We start from the raw sequence: 18,399 nt of genomic DNA on the forward strand, positions 1-18,399 counted from the left end.
GACATTATTACAATGTTATTATTCAATATATTATACATGGGCTATTGGAGTAATGTAGTGTTTTTTTTTTAAACTCCACTACAGTGTGTAGTTCAAAGCTCAGTTTCCAGCTGTTTTTAAAAGCTGAGAAATAATTACAAGCCCAAGTGCTCTATGACAGTTGGGAATGCAGGTAATGACCTCAGCAGAGGATAGGTCATAATAATTGGTTGTCCAGCTGAATAGATCTAGTGTGGGACGTAAAGCTGAATTGAAAAACAACACTAACGGGGCTGTTGTTCCTTCCTTCCCTAGGTGTAAAATACTCCAGCAGAAACTGGAACATGGAACAGACCAGGACAAGGTCTCCTTTGAAGAGAACTTCTATAGGGGAAGCTCTGCATGTGCAAAGCAAATATTTCATCTCATCCCCAGTAATCATAGCTATCATCTGCTGCATTTATTTCCTTTATTTTTGTTTCATTGGAATGAATAGCTCTTAATTTCATCTGGGCTCTGGCTCAGCAAGTGTGAACATGTAGAGGGATTCAGACATGTGTTGAGACACATCAAGAGCTGCTAGGAAAGCAGGAAGATTCTGAGAGTGTAAATTTTTCTTGTCCTAATAGGTCATCCAGGAAAATTAAAAAATCATTCTACAAAATTGTAAAGATTTGAGCCAAGGTTGGTAACATGTATTCTGCTTAGTCTTGGGTGTTCTTATTATTCAAACCCACACTCCAAAAAAGGAGACCTACCAGAATTTCTCTTGTAAAGATTGTTACCAGAAGTAACTCATTTTCTACTGTGATGCCAAGGACAGTCATTGGCTGTAAGTCTTTGCTATAAAATAACAGCAAAAGAAGGCTGTTTAGCACAATTCTTGTTTTTGGATTTTGGTTTGAGCTTTGATTACTTTTGTTCTTTGGTTTTCTTTCATTTCATTAGAAGTTTTTTTGTTTGTTTCTTTGCTGTTGTTTTGTTTTGTAATTGATTTAATATTTTGATAAGGCTATACACTGTACATATTGACTGCCCACTTTTAGTTACTATTGAATAAATTGGATGTTTTCTTAAGATTAAAACAATGATCTCCACCTCTTCACTCATAAGAAACTTCTTTATTCAGCTGTGGTATCATCCTACTGAAATCTCACACCTATCAGACACAGATGGATCTCTGTAAGGGGCTTGGGTTCCATAATGACTTCTCAGCCAGACTGAGCTACAAAAGTGATTGATTTTACATTCAGTGTGTCTAGTGTGTCCAACTCTGTGGATACCGATGTCATGATGGAAAAATTCACCATACTGTATCCCTGCATGTCAAATATTTAGCTGCTGCTAAAATACTGTGGATGATAGTGTTGAACAAATTAATGGGAAATAGATCAGTATTTCTGAAATGTCTTTCAGGAAATAAAAACATATTCTAATGGAATATAAAAGCTGTCAGAAAACACAGACATGTATGCTTCTTTCCTTCAAATGTTCATTCAGTGGTAACTACTACTAGAGATACTCAATTTTAGGACCTTTTGAGATAGGGATTTTTTTGGTGATTTTGTTGTTTTTCTTGATCATGAGAGTGAATTTTGTGCTTGACAATACATTTGGTTCCTTTTGGGGGTTTTAACACAAGCACAGTGTGTAGTTCAGTATTCAGTATCCAGATGTTTTTAAAAGCTGAGACAAAATCCAGGCCCATATGATCTATGAGTTTTCTCCCTCTGTTTTCTTTCGCCCCAGTGGTGATTTTGTTTGTTATTTTGATTTATTTTATATTTATGCATGTTTTACCTTCTGTAGGTCTGTGCAACACTTGCATGCCATTCCCCAAAGGCCAGAAGAAGTTATGGGGTTTCACCTGGAACTAAAATGACAGAGGACTGTTAGATGCCAGGTGGGTTTTTTGAGAAACATATTCTCAGATGAAGAGCTATTTCTCCATCCCCTGATATGCACTTTTGTCCTTCCTTGTGTGCTATATTAGTGGAATGGATCATACCTATAGAAAGAGTTTCTTGAGATATGTTTACTTTGTTGTAAAAAAGTAGAAGCACCCATCTCCTTCAGAGCAAAAGCAGTTTAGAATGTGATTTGAAGTTTCTCTTTAGATCAGAGAAGCAGATTTTGGGAACAGTAACACCAGGTAACAGGGACAAATAATAGTGCAGAGCCCATCACTGACACTACCATGGGAAAGTGGGCAATGCAGAGAATACTGGCATAAGACAATGGAGCTGGTGCCAAGTTAAAATCTTGCAATTGTAGTGGCTCTGAAAATGAGATAGAGCCTTCCCAGATGGTGGCTGAATGGCCTCCTCCATTTCTTTACAAAAGGAAACATGGTATCCAATTGAGTAGCTGGTGTGTACTGGAGATTCATCCTCTGCTTTGCAGGGTAGGGCTCTGATGGGAAAGCCTCTACCAAAGCACTGAATGGGTCAGAGGTGCTTAACCCTTAACTCAGTACTTCTGCTAGCTTTCTGATTCTGTACATTGCACACAATAACTCTCATAAAAGAGTCCCAGTGTTTTGACTTAGTTTGACTGGCATACAGTATGACATATTCTATACTTTATTATTCAGGACTACTCTCAAATGTTGTGTGAAACTAATTTCCGAACATCAATAACTTTAAATTTCTCGGGTCCAAATGTTGTCCCTATTTCATTTTCTAATACATTATTCAAACTTTCTTTAAAAGTCATGAATTAATCTGGAACTATCATTACACAGTTTTTACATAGTTTCCAAGATGAGAACACACAGCATACACCTTGGACATTTTGAAGTGTGCTGTACTGAGCTCCTTATATCTCAATTTTTCATACTTTAAGAATCATTACATCAAGAAACATCGAGTTTCACAGACTACACCAAAGCAGAAATAGAAAGAAATAGAAAATTCAGATATAATAGAATAATTATACACATCAAGGCCAGCTGCAAAGCAGTCATGCACAATGAATTCTCTACAGTGATTGTACAGGGCTAAGGTTAAGATAAAGGGGAATTATGTTTTAGTTTGAAAAGCTTCCACAGGCTATTGAGATGTTTCTATCACAGCCTACATCAGGCAGTCCCTTACTTCAAATGGCAGGTACCCAGGAGGAAGGTATCTCCTGCTTCTCAAGAACACAGACACCATCCCTTTTTACAAGTAGCTGCTGCAGGCTCCTGAGAGTTTTCCATTGTGTCCTGTTGTGGGCAGTCCCTCTAATTGTCACTCTCCATCACCATTTAAATGTAAATATGCAGAGACCTACAGCCACAGCTGGCCTCCTTGGTTTTTTTAATTCTGGGCAACAAAAGTAAAAATAAAGAAGTACTGAATCTCTCAAATGGAGCATAGAATCATATAATTACATGTGTGTATCTGATGGAGAGTTCTCAATAAGTGAGCAATGGGAAACTTGAGCTGCTGTGGGCTAAGACTTGGCACCCCTACCTACATGAAAGCCAGAGGACAAAATATGGAGTTTTTTTCTCTCCTATCATGTGGGTCACAGGGAAGGAACTCAGGTCTCTATGCTTGGTCGCATTACCATTATCCACTGAGCCATCTCATCAGCCAGTCACCACAGACACAGAATGTCATAATCTATGTATTCGTATGTACATTCAGGCTTATACCTCAACTATGGAAACTTTCCCCAGAGAATATATCTACTCAATTAAGGGCAATAAATGGAGTCTGGGAGGGATCTATGAGGAGGGTGGCAGACTTTAAAAGCTTCCATGGAGCCTCTGGTTTGTTGACTTTGTTTTTCTCCCTATTGGGTTGCAAACCCCTTCTGCTCCTTCAGTCCTTGCCCTAACTTCACAATCTGGGTTCCCTCACTCAATGTTTGGCGGTCTGCATAGCATTTCAAGAGACAGCAATAAAAAAAGTTACAGTTATGAAGTAGCATTGCAATACTTATATGGTAAGGGGGTGGGGAGCATCACCAAAAACTAAAGAACTTCATAAAAGTGTCACAGGATAGGAAGGTTGAGAAGCACAATGTAGAATAGGTATGAAGAGAGTGGACAGCCTTGTCTAGTCCCTGATTTTAGTGGGATAGCCAACATCAAAGTAAATGGTGAGAAGCTTGAAGCAATCCCACTAAAATCAGGGACTAGACAAGGCTGTCCACTCTCGCCCTACCTATTCAACATTGTACTTGAAGTCCTAGCCAGAGCAATTCGACAACAAAAGGAGATCAAGGGGATACAAATTCGAAAAGATGAAGTCAAAATATCACTTTTTGCAGATGATATGATAGTATATATAAGTGACCCTAAAAATTCCACCAGAGAACTCCTAAACCTGATAAACAGCTTCGGTGAAGTAGCTGGATATAAAATTAACTCAAACAAGTCAATGGCCTTTCTCTACACAAAGAATAAACAGGCTGAGAAAGAAATTAGGGAAACAACACCCTTCTCAATAGTCACAAATAATATAAAATATCTTGGTGTGACTCTAACTAAAGAAGTGAAAGATCTGTATAATAAAAACTTCAAGTCTCTGAAGAAAGAAATTATAGAAGATCTCAGAAGATGGAAAGATCTCCCATGCTCATGGATTGGCAGGATCAACATTGTAAAAATGGCTATCTTGCCAAAAGCAATCTACAGATTCAATGCAATCCCCATCAAAATTCCAACTCAATTCTTCAACGAATTAGAAAGTGCAATCTGCAAATTCATCTGGAGTAACAAGAAACCTAGGATAGCAAAAACTCTTCTCAAGGATAAAAGAACCTCTGGTGGAATCATGATGCCTGACCTAAAGCTTTCCTACAGAGCAATTGTGATAAAAAGGACATGGTACTGGTATACTGACAGACAAGTAGACCAATGGAATAGAATTGAAGATGCAGAAATGAAGCCACACACCTATGGTCACTTGATCTTTGACAAGGGAGCTAAAACCATCCAGTGGAAGAAAGACAGCATTTTCAACAAATGGTGCTGGCACAACTGGTTGTTATCATGTAGAAGAATGTGAATTGATCCATTCCTATCTCCTTGTACTAAGGTCAAGTCTAAGTGGATCAAGGAACTTCACATAAAACCAGAGACACTGAAACTTATAGAGGGAAAGTGGGAAAAAGCCTTGAAGATATGGGCACAGGGGAAAAATTCTTGAATAGAACAGCAATGGCTTGTGCAGTAAGATCGAGAATTGACAAGTGGGACCTCATGAAACTGCAAAGCTTCTGCAAGGCAAAAGACACTGTCAATAAGACAAAAAGACCACCAACAGATTGGGAAAGGATCTTTACATATCCTAAATCAGATAGGGGACTAATATCCATTATATATAAAGAACTAAAGAAGGTGGACTCCAGAAAATCAAATAACCCCATTAAAAAATGGGGCTCAGAACTGAACAAAGAATTCTCACCTGAGGAATACCGAATGGTAGAGAAGCACCTGAAAAAATGTTCAACATCTTTAATCATCAGGGAAATGCAAATCAAAACAACCCTGAGATTCCACCTCATACCAGTCAGAATGGCTAAGATGAAAAATTCAGGTGACAGCAGATGCTGGCGAGGATGTGGAGAAAGAGGAACACTCCTCCATTGTTGGTGGGATTGCAAGCTTGTACAACCACTCTGGAAATCAGTCTGGCGATTCCTTATAAAATTGGACATGGTACTACCGGAGGATCCAGCAATACCTCTCCTGGGCATATATCCAGAAGATGTCCCAACAGGTAAGAAGGACACATGCTCCACTATGTTCATAGCAGCCCTATTTATAATAGCCAGAAGCTGGAAAGAACCCAGATGCTCCTCAACAGAGGAATGGATACAGAAAATATGGTACATTTACACAATGGAGTACTACTCAGCTATTAAAAAGACTGAATTTATGAAATTCCTGGCCAAATGGATGGACCTGGAGGGCATCATCTTGAGTGAGGTAACACAATCACAAAGGAACTCACACAATATGTATTCACTGATAAGTGGATATTAGCCCAAAACTTAGGATACTCAAGATAAAAGATACAATTTGCTAAAGGCATGAAACTGAAGAAGAATGAAGACCAAAGTGTGGACACTGTGCCCCTTCTTAGAATTGGAAACAAAACACTCATGGAAGCAGTGACAGAGACAAAGTTTGGAGCTGTGATGAAAGGATGGACCATCTAGAGACTGCCATATCCAGGGATCCATCCCATAATCAGCTTCCAAATGCTGACACCATTGCATACACTAGCAAGCTTTTGCTGAAAGGACCCAGATATAGCTCTCCCTTGTGAAACTATGCCGGGGTAACAAACACAGAAGTGGATGCTCACAGGCTGGAGAAAGTACCCAAGGAGCTGTGGGGATCTGCAACCCTATAGTTGGAACAGCATGATGAACTGACCAGTACCCCGGAGCTCTTGTATGTATCAAAAGATGGCCTAGTCGGCCATCACTGGAAAGAGAGGCCATTGGATTTGCAAACTTTGTATGCCCCAATGCAGGGGAATGCCAGGGCCAAAAGAATGGGAATGGGTGGGTAGGTAAGTGGGGGGGGTATGGGGAACTTTTGGGATAGCATTGGAAATGTAATTGAGGAAAATACGTAATAAAAGAATATTAAAAAAAAAGGAAGGTTGAGAAGCACTGCTCTGTACTGATACACTGAAACATCTCCTGATTGCCCATAATCCTAACTTGATACATATGTTATCTATCATTGTTACACTCTTTAGGGAAACAAGACAAAAAGATTATCCCCCTGTGGGAGAGAGAGAGAGAGAGAGAGAGAGAGAGAGAGAGAGAGAGAGAGAGAGAGAGAGAGAGAGAGAGAGAGAGAGAGAGAGAGACCAGGTTCCTGTCAGCGCCAAATTTTTTCACATTGGCTATATTGACTGAGTTTGGTGTTTGCAAATGGGATGGAACAGTAGGTGTGTCAGTCTCTGGGTGGCCTTTCCTTCAATCTCTGCTCCTTTCTTTATCTCTGCATTTTCTTTTGAGAGAAGTAATTCTGAATTAGTATTTTTGAGGCAGTTAAATGGCCCCACTCTTCAACTGTGGCCATGCATATTCACTGAATATGGTTTGTATAGTTCATACCTGCCCTTTGTTTGGTATTTAGGCTAATGTCCTCCATGTTGCGTCCTGGGAATCTCTTGGGTCCCTGGCATCTGGGACTTTATAGTGGCTACAAACACTTCCCCCTCCCCCATGGCTACAGACCTCCTTTCAAATGAGTTACCCTCTGTACTTCTTCCCTATCTCCTCCCATATCTGAACCAGCCCACTCTTACCTCTTACTCTTCTCTCCATCCCAGATCCTTCTCTCCTCCTATCTCCAAACATTCTTGTCTTCCCCCTTCTGAGTAGGACAGAAACATCCACATTTTGTGTGGTCTTCCTTCTTTCTGGGTTACATTTTGTGTGTGAATTGTTTCATGAGCATTCCATGCAGTTTTTTGACTAACATCTACTTATTAAAAGTACATACCATATGTGTCCTTTTGTGACTGGGATACCAAACTCAAGATGATATTTCAGCTTCCAACCATTGGTCTTCAAATTTCATGAAGTCTTTTTTTTAATAGCTGTATAGTACTCCACTGTACAATGTACCATATTTTCTGTATCCATTCCTCTGTTGAGGGACATCTGGGTTGTTTTCATCTTCTGATTATTATATAATAAGGCTGCTATTAATATACTGGTGCATATTCCTTTTAATGTATTGGAGAATCTTTTGCTTATATGCACCATAGTGGCATAGCTGCATTTAAGGTAGAACTATTTCCAACTTTCTGAGAAATTGCCAGATTGATCTCCAAAGTGATTTTTGCCAACTTGTTGTCTCAGCAGAAATGGAGGAATTTTCTTTTTCATCACATCTTTGCCAGCATCAGCTGTCAGTTGAGTTTTGATTTTAGCCAATCTGACTGCTGTGAAGTGGAATCTCAGGATCAGTTTTATTTGAATTTCCCTGATGACTAAAGATGTTGAACATTTCTTTAAGTACATCTCAGCCATTCAAGATTCCTCCGTTGAGAATTTTCTGTTTATCTCTGTACCCTATTCATTAATAGGGTTATTTGGTTCTCTGGAGTGTAACTTCTTGAGTTCTTTGTATATTTTGGATATTAGCCCTCTATCAGATATAAGGTTGGTAAAGATGTTTTCTTAGTATGTGCATTGCCATTTTGTCCTATTGGCACAATAAGAAGGTGTGGCACTGTTGGAGTAGATGTGACATTGTGTCAAGACCCTCAACCTAGCTGCTTTGAAATTAGTGTTATATTAGCAGCCTTCAGATGAAGATGTAGGACTCTCAGATTCTCCTGGACCATGCCTTTCTGGATGCTAGTATGTTGCCACCTTGTTGATACTGGATTGATCCTCTGAATATGTAAGGCATCCCCATTAAACTGTAGGGGAAGCTGCAGTGCAAGGAGATTTGGAGGAGTCCCAAAGACCTCCTTGTACAACTAGTCATGGAGTTTGTTCATCAGATATCCATCTGCAGGAGTCAGGGTGTTGTTCACAGTCATGTCTCTTATCTGAGCTTTGGAAAATCACCTGCCTGGGGGGCCAGAAGCTCCCATGGGTATCTGCTGATGCAGAGCTGGAAAAAGCTCTAATAAGAACTCAGGCTGATTCACAGAGTCCTAAAGGGAGACATAGGCAATACACAGATTCTGAACGAAATGGCAAAATACCCCAAATCTGAGTTCCCAAGGCTGATTGTTCAGATTAGAAAAGAGAATAGAAAAAATGGAGGGGGACACCAGTAAGGGCCATTGGGAAGAAGGGAGGCCAGGTGCTCCTGTTGGTCATGAACTCTGCTGAGAGTTCACACCAAATTTCAGTGTGGATCATGAAGGTAGAAAATGCTCAATTTGTTTTATTACATTCACCCTATTTGGGCTGATAATCCATGCAAGGAGACTGAGAAAGGTCTAAGGTTTCCACCATTCTTGAAGCCACTACTCTTTTTCAGGTCCCCAGAAGGTGGAGATTAACAATGAGTTGACCAAACAGGGTCCTTGAAACATTAGCAGATCTGCTTCAGGTGGCAGATCTTGGAAGTTTATGAGTCAACCAGGAAACAGGATTTTCTTAAGTATACCTGTCTGTGTTCATGGCTCATTTCCACATAAGGCAGACTAAATTTCAGGGGCAGCTATGTGTACACTGGAAAATCCAAGAGGTAATTTTTATTTGTTTTTCAGAAACCACAGTCACTTTGTAGGCAGGCTGACAGTTATAAGATAAATTGAACTCATTGTGTTGTCAAGCCTGCAACAAATCCTAGATCTCTTGTTACTCTTTCTGTGATCTGCTTAGCTTCCTAGACAGTGCCTGAATAGCCCTGCATTTATGCATTATCTGCAAAGATATTGGAATTAAAGAGTTTTTTAACTCATAGGTAGCTGCATATTTCAATGTGGATTTTGAAACCAGAACATGCTAGCCTTTTTAGGAAGCACTCCTAAGGTTCATCTCAAGGAATACTGGAAACTATGCCACTCTGCTTGTGAGTAGCCTGTATAACATTGGAAACAGAATTAACTAGAGTCTCTTTCTTTAAGTGTTACCAGTCTGGGTCAGAAAATGGTGTCCTGCCTTAATGTGTAGTGGGATGATTTGTGCCAAATTATGTAAGCTATTAGATTACATCTTAGCATGAACAGTTTCATTAGGAAAAGTGTCAACCTATTGTGATGGACAGAGTATGGTAGAGGACAAGGCCCTGCTCTTCATCCTGAAAAGTTGACAGAGAAGATGCCTCCAGATGAATGTCTGTCCAGCTATTCATGCCATATTTCAGGTAGTTTTCAAGCTTTGGAATTACACAGAACCTTTAGGATTCTGGCTTAGTACTTCAAATTCAGTTATTGAAGAAGTTAAAGTGTCCCTTCTGTAGGGTGTGGGGCTTCTTTAAACTCAGAAGATTGATATTAGCATGGGGAAGAAATCATGTCTTTGAAAGAGTGTAATTCAAAGCTACTTTTGAAGACTCTTTCTGTGATGGGTAAATCCTAAGCCTTTCAGGATGCATTGACTGCAAAGGCTCAGCATCAGGTTAGTACTGTGTCCTGTGCCTTCACATTAAACCCTATTTGCTAGCAATAGACAATGAATTTAGGTGAGTCCCATTTGGGTATGTCAGAGTGGAAGGGAAGGAGAAACTTGGATAAGGACAGGAGAGTCTGATGTAGGCTAGAATCTCTTCACAAGACACATACATAGTGGTCAATGTAATGGTTTTTATGGTATAATAATCCATAAATTGTGGCATGTGCCCTCTATTTTTATCATGTTGTGCATTGTTTATACACTTATGAATTATTGTATCCATCTCTGTGCTTGTTACCCCCACACTTGGGTGAAGCCTAAAAGACAAGTTGTGAATCAATTTACTCTTGTCTTTCAATTGTTGGAGATCAAATTCTGGTCTCCAGCTTGGTTGCAATCACCGTCACTATTGTGACATCCCACGAGTTCATTATATTCATTTTCTTTTACTGTTTTGAAGATAGTATCTATAGTCCTAGCTATAGACGTGGAACACAAGAATACCAATGTCTAAACCTAGAGTTAAAGACACTCATTATCAAACAAAGTCTGTTGTGTCTTTCAAGGATATGTATTAGATGTTTCCAATTAACAACTAGGTTTCTTCAGCACATGTATATAGCATTGAGCAAGTGGTACATCATAAAGTTGCCTACCATCTATTGGACTGAGAAAGAAATTAGGGAAACAACACACTTCACAATAGCCACAAATAATATTAAATATCTTGGTGTAACTCTATCCAAGCAAATGAAAGACCTTTATGTCAGGAATTTTCACACCTGTAAGACAGAAATTGAAGAAACTATCACCAGATGAAATGATCTCCCATTTTCATGGATTAGTAGGATTTACATAGTAAGAGTGGACATCTTACCAAAGGCAATCTACAGACTCAGTGCAAAACATCCATTAAATTTCCAACACAATTCTTTTCAGACTTTGATAGGACATTACACAATTCAATATGGAAAGCCAAAAAAAAAAAAAAGAAGAAAGAAAATCAAAAACAAAAAACAAACAAAAAACCATACCACCACAACCAACACCACCAAAAGCAAAAAACAAAACAATACCAAAACCCTGTAAAACCAAAACAATCACCTACAGTAAAGGTGTTTCTGGAGGCATCACCATCTTTGATTTAAGCTTTACTAGAGAGCAATAGCAACCAAACAAAGTGCTACAGGCACGGATATAGAAAGTTTGACCAATGGAATTGAACTGAAGACCCAGAAGCAAATACCCTTACCTTGATGAGAACTTAATTTTTCACCAAGAAACTAAAACTGTATAGTGGGGTGGAAAAAAAAGCATCTTCAACAAATGGCTCAGGTCTAATTGAATGACTGCATGTTAAAGAATGAAAATACACCCATATTATTCACCCTGCACAAAACACAAGTCCAACTGGATCAAAGACCTCATCTAAAACATGATATACTAAATCTGATAGAAGAGAAAGGGAGGAATAACCTTGAACACAATCACACAGGAGACAGCTTCCTGTACAGAATGCCAACAGGTCTAACACTTATAGCAAAAATTTAATAAATGGGACTTCATAAAACTGAAAAGCTTCACAATGGCACAGGTAATATCAAAAGGGCAAAAGTGCAACCTACAGAATGCGAAAAGATCTTCACTAACTCTTATATAACTCATCAAACTATGTATCTACAAACTAAATAAAATTTTATCCCAATTTTAAAGTTGGGTACAGATCTAAAGAGAGTATTCCAACAGAAGAATCTCACTAGGCCTAGAAGCACTTATGGATATGTTCAATATTCTTAGTCATCATCATCAGGGAAATGCAAATCAAAAGTACTCTGAGATCTTACAGGCCTCAGAATGGATAAAGTAAAAATCTCAAGGGACAGCTCATGCTGATGAAAATGTGTGCCAAGGATAACACTGCTGCTAGAGGGAGTACAAATTTGTCCTACCATATTGGAAATCAACTTGATGCTTTCTCTGAAAACAGGAAATATTTCTACCTCAAGACCCAGTTGAACTTTGCCTGGGCATATATGTAAATGATGCTCTACCATACCACAAGAACACTTGCATACCTCTCTTCATAGCAGCACCTGTATTGGGGGTGGGAGGCTCTCTGGGAAGAGCTAGAATCCCAGGACAGTGGAAAACCCCAGGAATCTTTTAGGGTGGCTCTAGACTCAAATTGGAAAGTCTGGATTCTGAACTGGCCATCTCCTGTAACCGGACAAGACTTCCAGTGGAGGGACTGAAACAACAACTCAGCCACCAAAACTTAGACCCACAATTTTTCTTGCTTTTAAGATGTGCATGGTAAAAGATGAAGTTGAATTTTATGAAAGCACAAAATAATGGTTTGCCCAACTTGAGACCCATGCCAAGAAATGGAGCCTCCCCACCCCCGACATAGTTAATGATATTCGTGTATATGTGCAGCCATGGATCTAGCATAACTATTGTTAGAGAGAAAGCCTTCACTCAGCAGCTTCTGGAAACAGATGCAGAGGCTTGGGGAATTCTGTGGAAGAGGGAGAGGCAGGGTTGAAGGAGCCACAGTGATCAAGGACACCACTTGATAACCTACAGTTTCAACAAATCTGAGCTCTGAATAATTCATAGAGACTGAACTTTGAACCAGAGAATATATGGGGGATGAACCTAGGCCTTCTCCAAAGAAGTAACAGTTGCATAGCTTGGTCTTCCCGTGGGAATCGTAAAACTAGAGAAGAGATTGTCTCTGACAATATTGCCTAACTTTGGATCCCCTTGTCTTAACTGTCATGATTTATCTAGCCTGAAAAGACAAAGATGCACCTAGGTATACTGCACCTTGATAATGCAAGACTGGTTGTTATTCATAGGAGGCCTCCTCAATTCTGAGGAGAAGGGTAGGAAGGGGGGATAGCAGGGAGCCATTGGAAAGAGGGATTGTGAAGGGAGGAGGGTGAAGCTGAGATCTGGATATAAATAAATAATTAACATTAATAATAATTTTGAAAACCTTAATTTTTATTGGTGATGAGATGTTAATAAATTCTTCCTCATACCTTTCTAATGCTAGTGAAACAAACTGACTAATACATAGCAAACCTATTCAGTTCCGTTAGAAGATGCCATTTTTTTTTTCTTTTTAAGAGAGACATGCCCCTTAGATTCACACAAAGTCCATTATTTAAGTTGTTGTTTTTGGTGCTGTTGTTGATCTTCCAGTGGGCAATCACTATTCACCAAGTGCAGAGAAGGAACACAAAGCCTTAGCCAGCTTTTTTTGACTCTCAGGCACATGGATTTGACATAGGAGCCTTTTCCTTACTTCCAGGTACCACAATTATTTGTTTTCCTACAAATAAAATCAAAACAGATAAGTATTTTTCAATCTACAAATTTTGGAATATCAGATTTTATACCATTTTTTGTCTTCTTTAGTTCTAGTGACCTAGGTGGATAGGCATGAAGATGGGCTACTATGTTTGAGGTTCTTAAAATGCATTATGAATTGACAGAGTACAATTCTCATTAAAGATTTCCTCCATTACCATTTAAGATGTTTAATGACCAAGCAAATGTATGAATGTATATAGACACAATTACATACGTATATGTACAGAGACCCACAATTGCATCCCTTCAAAGACACATGCACACACACATACAAAAAGAGTACATGAATACACACTTGTATAATGAAGCAACTATAACAAGCACCTACCATTACTGAAATACAAAACTCACATACTAAACACCCATGGACAAGAGGACACACACACACAAATGTACACAAACACACACACTCACACACACACATAGAGACACAACCTCCGCTATGAAAAGATGGCTATTTTTCAGAACATTTCCTGTCACTTGAGGAATTATTGGGACCTAAGATGTGTAAAAGGCTCTTAGACTAACCCAGCCTGTGTGCCCTGGCCTGTACTGATTTCCTTGTCAGGAACATTTTCCATGCATATACTTGCTGATTCTACAAGTATGGTGTAAGCCTTGCACAGACAAGCTGGCACACAAGATTCAAGGTCCTAGGAAAGAGGGGTCAAAGAACATCTGAAATATATTCTGCTCCTAAACCTACCTTGGCCACATCTCAGAAGACCCTGGTAGCACCAATAAAAAGAGTTAACAATGGTTATTATACAGGAACATTTCAACACGTTGCAGTTCATGTGATATAAAAATCATCTCCAATGTCAGTCAAAATGAGGCTAGTGAATTGACATGCAATGATTGTTCTGAAATGCAGCACTCTGAAAAACTCTGAGGGGGAATCTGTACTGAAGCAAAGCCAGGGCCATGACATACTAAGGAAACCTATGTCAGGAGAGGGATGCAGAGTAGGATTTTTTGAATCCTCTTGGTGAAGCCAATCAGACATACCTTGAATGTCTAGGTGGTTAACTTATGCAAGAAAGTCAGAGAAGTCTAATTTTTATTTTTAAAATATGTATATTGTGGAACTTACTCTTTTTTACTAAAGACTTTAATTATAAAACATTAAAATTAGAGGCTGCCCTACTGTCCTAGGAGGGGACTGGGCACAAGCCCCTCTGAGTGAGTTGCCATAGATCAGTACAGAGGACTTGGTTCCTAGATAATTCAGGAAGTGGCATCCTGAGGCACCTCTCCATACCATAGAGCAATAACGTGATGGTATAAGGGGTCCAGGATCTCCTCTGCCTTATAGTGGCCAACTAGAGGTGTCCAACTGCTAGGAGGAAGAGGAGGAGGAAGAGGAGGACGAGGAGAAGGCATGGCAGTAATTAAATTTCTTGAAAAAAGGTCAAATACACAGAAAGTCTTGGTAATGATCACAGAATTGTACAACTGGATGGGACATAGCAGAGAGCCTGCATAAGTTTCAGGACAGTTGCATAGGCTTGACTGTGTTTATGCTTACACATTAGGGCAACTTGCCCCTGATGCTTCATTCAGCCTACCTGCTGCTTGCCTGCTATATTTGTCTTTGATCTTCTGGCTGCCTTCTTTACATAGTATTTTTGTTTCTATGTTGCATTCTTCAAAGGCAATCTTCTCCCTTAGCAGCTGTCTGTTCTCCTTCTGCAACATCCTGACTTTGAGCTGGATGAGCTTAGATTCAATCAGGAGGTGGCAGTTCCTGAACCTGATCCACAAACAAAATATGGTGACTCCAGGCAGTATCCATCTTCCGCCCACTCCTCCAAGGACCATTCCCCTATCATGAGCCTTGATACCCAGACAGCCCCAGACAAGTATCCAGATTGTCCGTGGAGCATCACATAGAGAGAGGTCAAATCCATAGGCCAGCCACTTTCCAGAAAACCCAAGGTACTTCTGAAACCACTGACACCAACAGGGACTCATGTATCCCTCAGAAGGGAACATGGGGTCCATATGTGCTTATATGTCTACAGTATTAAAAAACCACCTGTTTTTAGGTATAGGGCAAAATTTCTCTAGGAGAGAAGACACCCAAGCAGCACACAGTCGTTCTATGTTCCTCAGGGAAACCTCATCTATGAATCTAATTTCAGAGCCCAAGAGGCTCAAGGTTGATAAATATTTCCATCATGGTGTAAACATTTTCTATCTTGAGGATACTTAGTTGTAAAGGACTATGACTTGAGGGGCTCACAGACTCTACACACTTTGCCAAAAAGAGTACAAGATGTTAAAATCTTACAGGCTTGCTTTAAACGAGATAGGCTTCCTGTTAGAGAAAACAGTATAGAACCTGAGCCCTCACTTTGTTTCAAAGACACATATGGACAGACATATCCCGTGTCTAGTTCTTGCTTCATGACCATGTTAGTCACTCACCAGTAATATTCATTTTCTTTAGTCAAGTCCTGGCACTTGTACAAGGCCTCACTGATGTCCTTGGACATTCTCTTCAGGTCAGTCATCACCTGATCATGTTGCATCTCAAGCATGAATGTCTCAAAGTTGATCCTCTGGGAGGACATGGCCCAAGGAATAAATAATCCCGTGAACCAAGGGTATAAGAATCATTTCTATTCAAGGAGAATCATGCACTACCCCAACCCATGTATGCCACAACCTAGCTCCTTGTCACCAGTTCCACTTGGTGCTTATTAAATTTATTACCTTTGGCCTGGGGCCAGTAGAGACAGGGAAGTAATGGCAGGGAGCTCACCTGCTTCAGTTCACTGAAGAGGCTTGAAATAATAGATTAGCTCTCAATGGACTTTCCTGGAACCTGTGCAACAGGCCTGGGACCACGTTAAATCTCTATGACTCTCCTCCTGTTTTTAGACAAGGATTTGGCAATCCTTGGCTCTATTACTACAAAAATTCCCAAAGGACATAATCATATCTACAGGGAAAAGCCTTTATAACATATACCAGGAGATTCGAATGTAAGCACAGAAGTCAAGTCCTGTGCTGCTCAGAATGATCCTTCCTTGCTTCCTCACTGTCATTTCCTAGAAACTGTGTCAGGCAAAACATAATGACCTATCACATTACATAGATTCTCCAGATGATAAGCAAACACACACACACACACACACACACACACACACACACACACACACACTTACACTCAATCAGAATGCTAAATAAATATAATGATGTGGCATTATCTGAGAGTATAATGAATAAAATCTGAGAAAAGCAGTGATGAACTGCAGCCAATCCCGTCATACTGAGAGGTAATATGTGGGACGAGGCCACTCCAGCTGTTGACAGGGTCAATTGCACCCAAATTACCTCCAGATCAATTTTAAAAGGATAGGCCATAAACACACAATACCTAGCAAATCCCCCAAACTAACACCTGTGCAAGCTTCTTAAAAGGCAGGATGAGAGCTCACACATTACTACCTTCATCCCCAGATGGTGATTCATGCTAAAGGCTCTGATTTAGTTTTGGAGGCATCAAAATTCCTGTGACCCCCATCTCACTCCTATCTGAACTTCAAGTTCTGTGTTGAAACTCCAATCAGCCAAATGAGTTTGGATATGTGGACAGCCTGGGTTTGTAGTGTCCTGTTTTACGAGGGAATCTGTGCTTAACAGGAAGGTCCCAAGATAGTAAAGAAGTAGGCACAGTGACTACCTGTCATTCAAATCCTTGTTAGAGTACTTGGCCAGGATTCCCTGGAGTTTGTCTCTCTCATTTTTTATGTTCTGGAGATCTCTTTTGAGCTTCTCCAACCTCTTGATTCTTTTCTCCTGCTCATTGTTGTTGGGAGTTTGGGGTGGTGCCTTCACAACAGACCCTGTAAGTAGATAAACACTAGTAAACGTGTATAGAAAGTAGGGCAGGGAAAGCAGAAACCATGCATTGTCACACACAGAAGCCTGAGGAAGAAGAAAATCTACAGACACTGTGAATCCCTGAAAGAGCAGGAAAGCTATCTTCAAGCTGGTCTCCTCAGCTGTGTCCCTGTTCCCATCCACCATCACTAAAAATATGCCTGACAACCTATTGCAATCTCCCAGGCCTGAAATTCATATTAAGCTGCTCCAGAAAGAAGACTTGGAGGGCATTTTCAGTTCATATCTTACAACTTATTCCATCCCTCTTAGCACAAGAAAATAGACAATAAACACCAGCCCCTAACTTTCCATGAGCCAACACCTTTATAGGCTTCTTACAATGTGTAATGAGAGCTCATACACTACTACACTGACCCCAGACTGTGAATCAGTCCACATCATACTTGTTCAATACCAAAGTGTCTGAAACCTTGATACATGAGCAGGGGAATATACCTCTCTGTTCTTGGCATCACATGCTTATGTAACCTAGAGGAAACTGTATCAGCATGGAGTGCTTCAACACTCTTTCCTGAGAGCAACACTTTGTTAATCTCATAGAGCTGGGTCTTTGAATAATTTGCCATTCACAGGAAAATAAAGATCTCTCAGCAAATCAACTGCAGGCTTGTCAATTCCACACTGTCTAAAAAACTAATCATCAGATATTCTTGTCTCTGGCTTAACCATTAAGGAATCTGAAGGATCCAGATCAAACGCCGTATTCCTGCAATGACCAGCTGAAGCACACATCCCCAATGTATCTCCCCCAACCTTGCCCAGGTCTCACTGTGCCTTCTCCATGACCAGTTCTTTCTTGCCCTCTCCCAACATGATAGAGGGACAGTGTCCTTCTGCCTTGATCTGGTCTCAGTTTGTATTATATTCTCCCTCCAAAATACCCTGAGGAGCATGGACAACATACCTGCTTGGGAACCCATTAGGATCTAATGGAATACCTCACAGGCAACTCTTGTTACCACAACACTGGTGACATCACTGAAGATTCTAAGGTTCTCCTGGATACAAGAGATTGTCAAGGGAAGTAACTACTGATGATGTCACTGGGAATGTCCATGGCTTACCTGCTTGCCAGCTTGCCCC

General features: G+C 40.1%; 1 protein-coding gene and 1 long non-coding RNA gene across 2 annotated transcripts in view; one reads left to right on the forward strand and one right to left on the reverse strand.

Annotated features, from left to right (window-relative positions):
• The window catches only part of LOC147001723 (uncharacterized), a 227,414-nt gene that overhangs the window by 11,671 nt on the left and 197,344 nt on the right, over positions 1-18,399 (forward strand). The gene's annotated exons all lie outside the window — the stretch shown is intronic.
• LOC147001724 (disks large homolog 5-like) lies at positions 13,128-18,270 on the reverse strand. Its single transcript, XM_085828944.1, has 5 exons — positions 18,221-18,270; positions 17,093-17,255; positions 15,832-15,963; positions 14,970-15,154; positions 13,128-13,360 (listed from the first exon to the last, which is right to left on the reverse strand). The coding sequence occupies exons 1-5, from the start codon at positions 18,234-18,236 to the stop codon at positions 13,296-13,298; spliced, it is 561 nt and encodes a 186-aa protein (XP_085685070.1). The 5' UTR covers positions 18,237-18,270; the 3' UTR covers positions 13,128-13,295.

Source organism: Mus caroli, unplaced genomic scaffold (genome assembly GCF_978045245.1).
Source record: "Mus caroli unplaced genomic scaffold, Mus_caroli_1 scaffold_12, whole genome shotgun sequence".
NCBI classification, from domain to species: domain Eukaryota; kingdom Metazoa; phylum Chordata; class Mammalia; order Rodentia; family Muridae; genus Mus; species Mus caroli.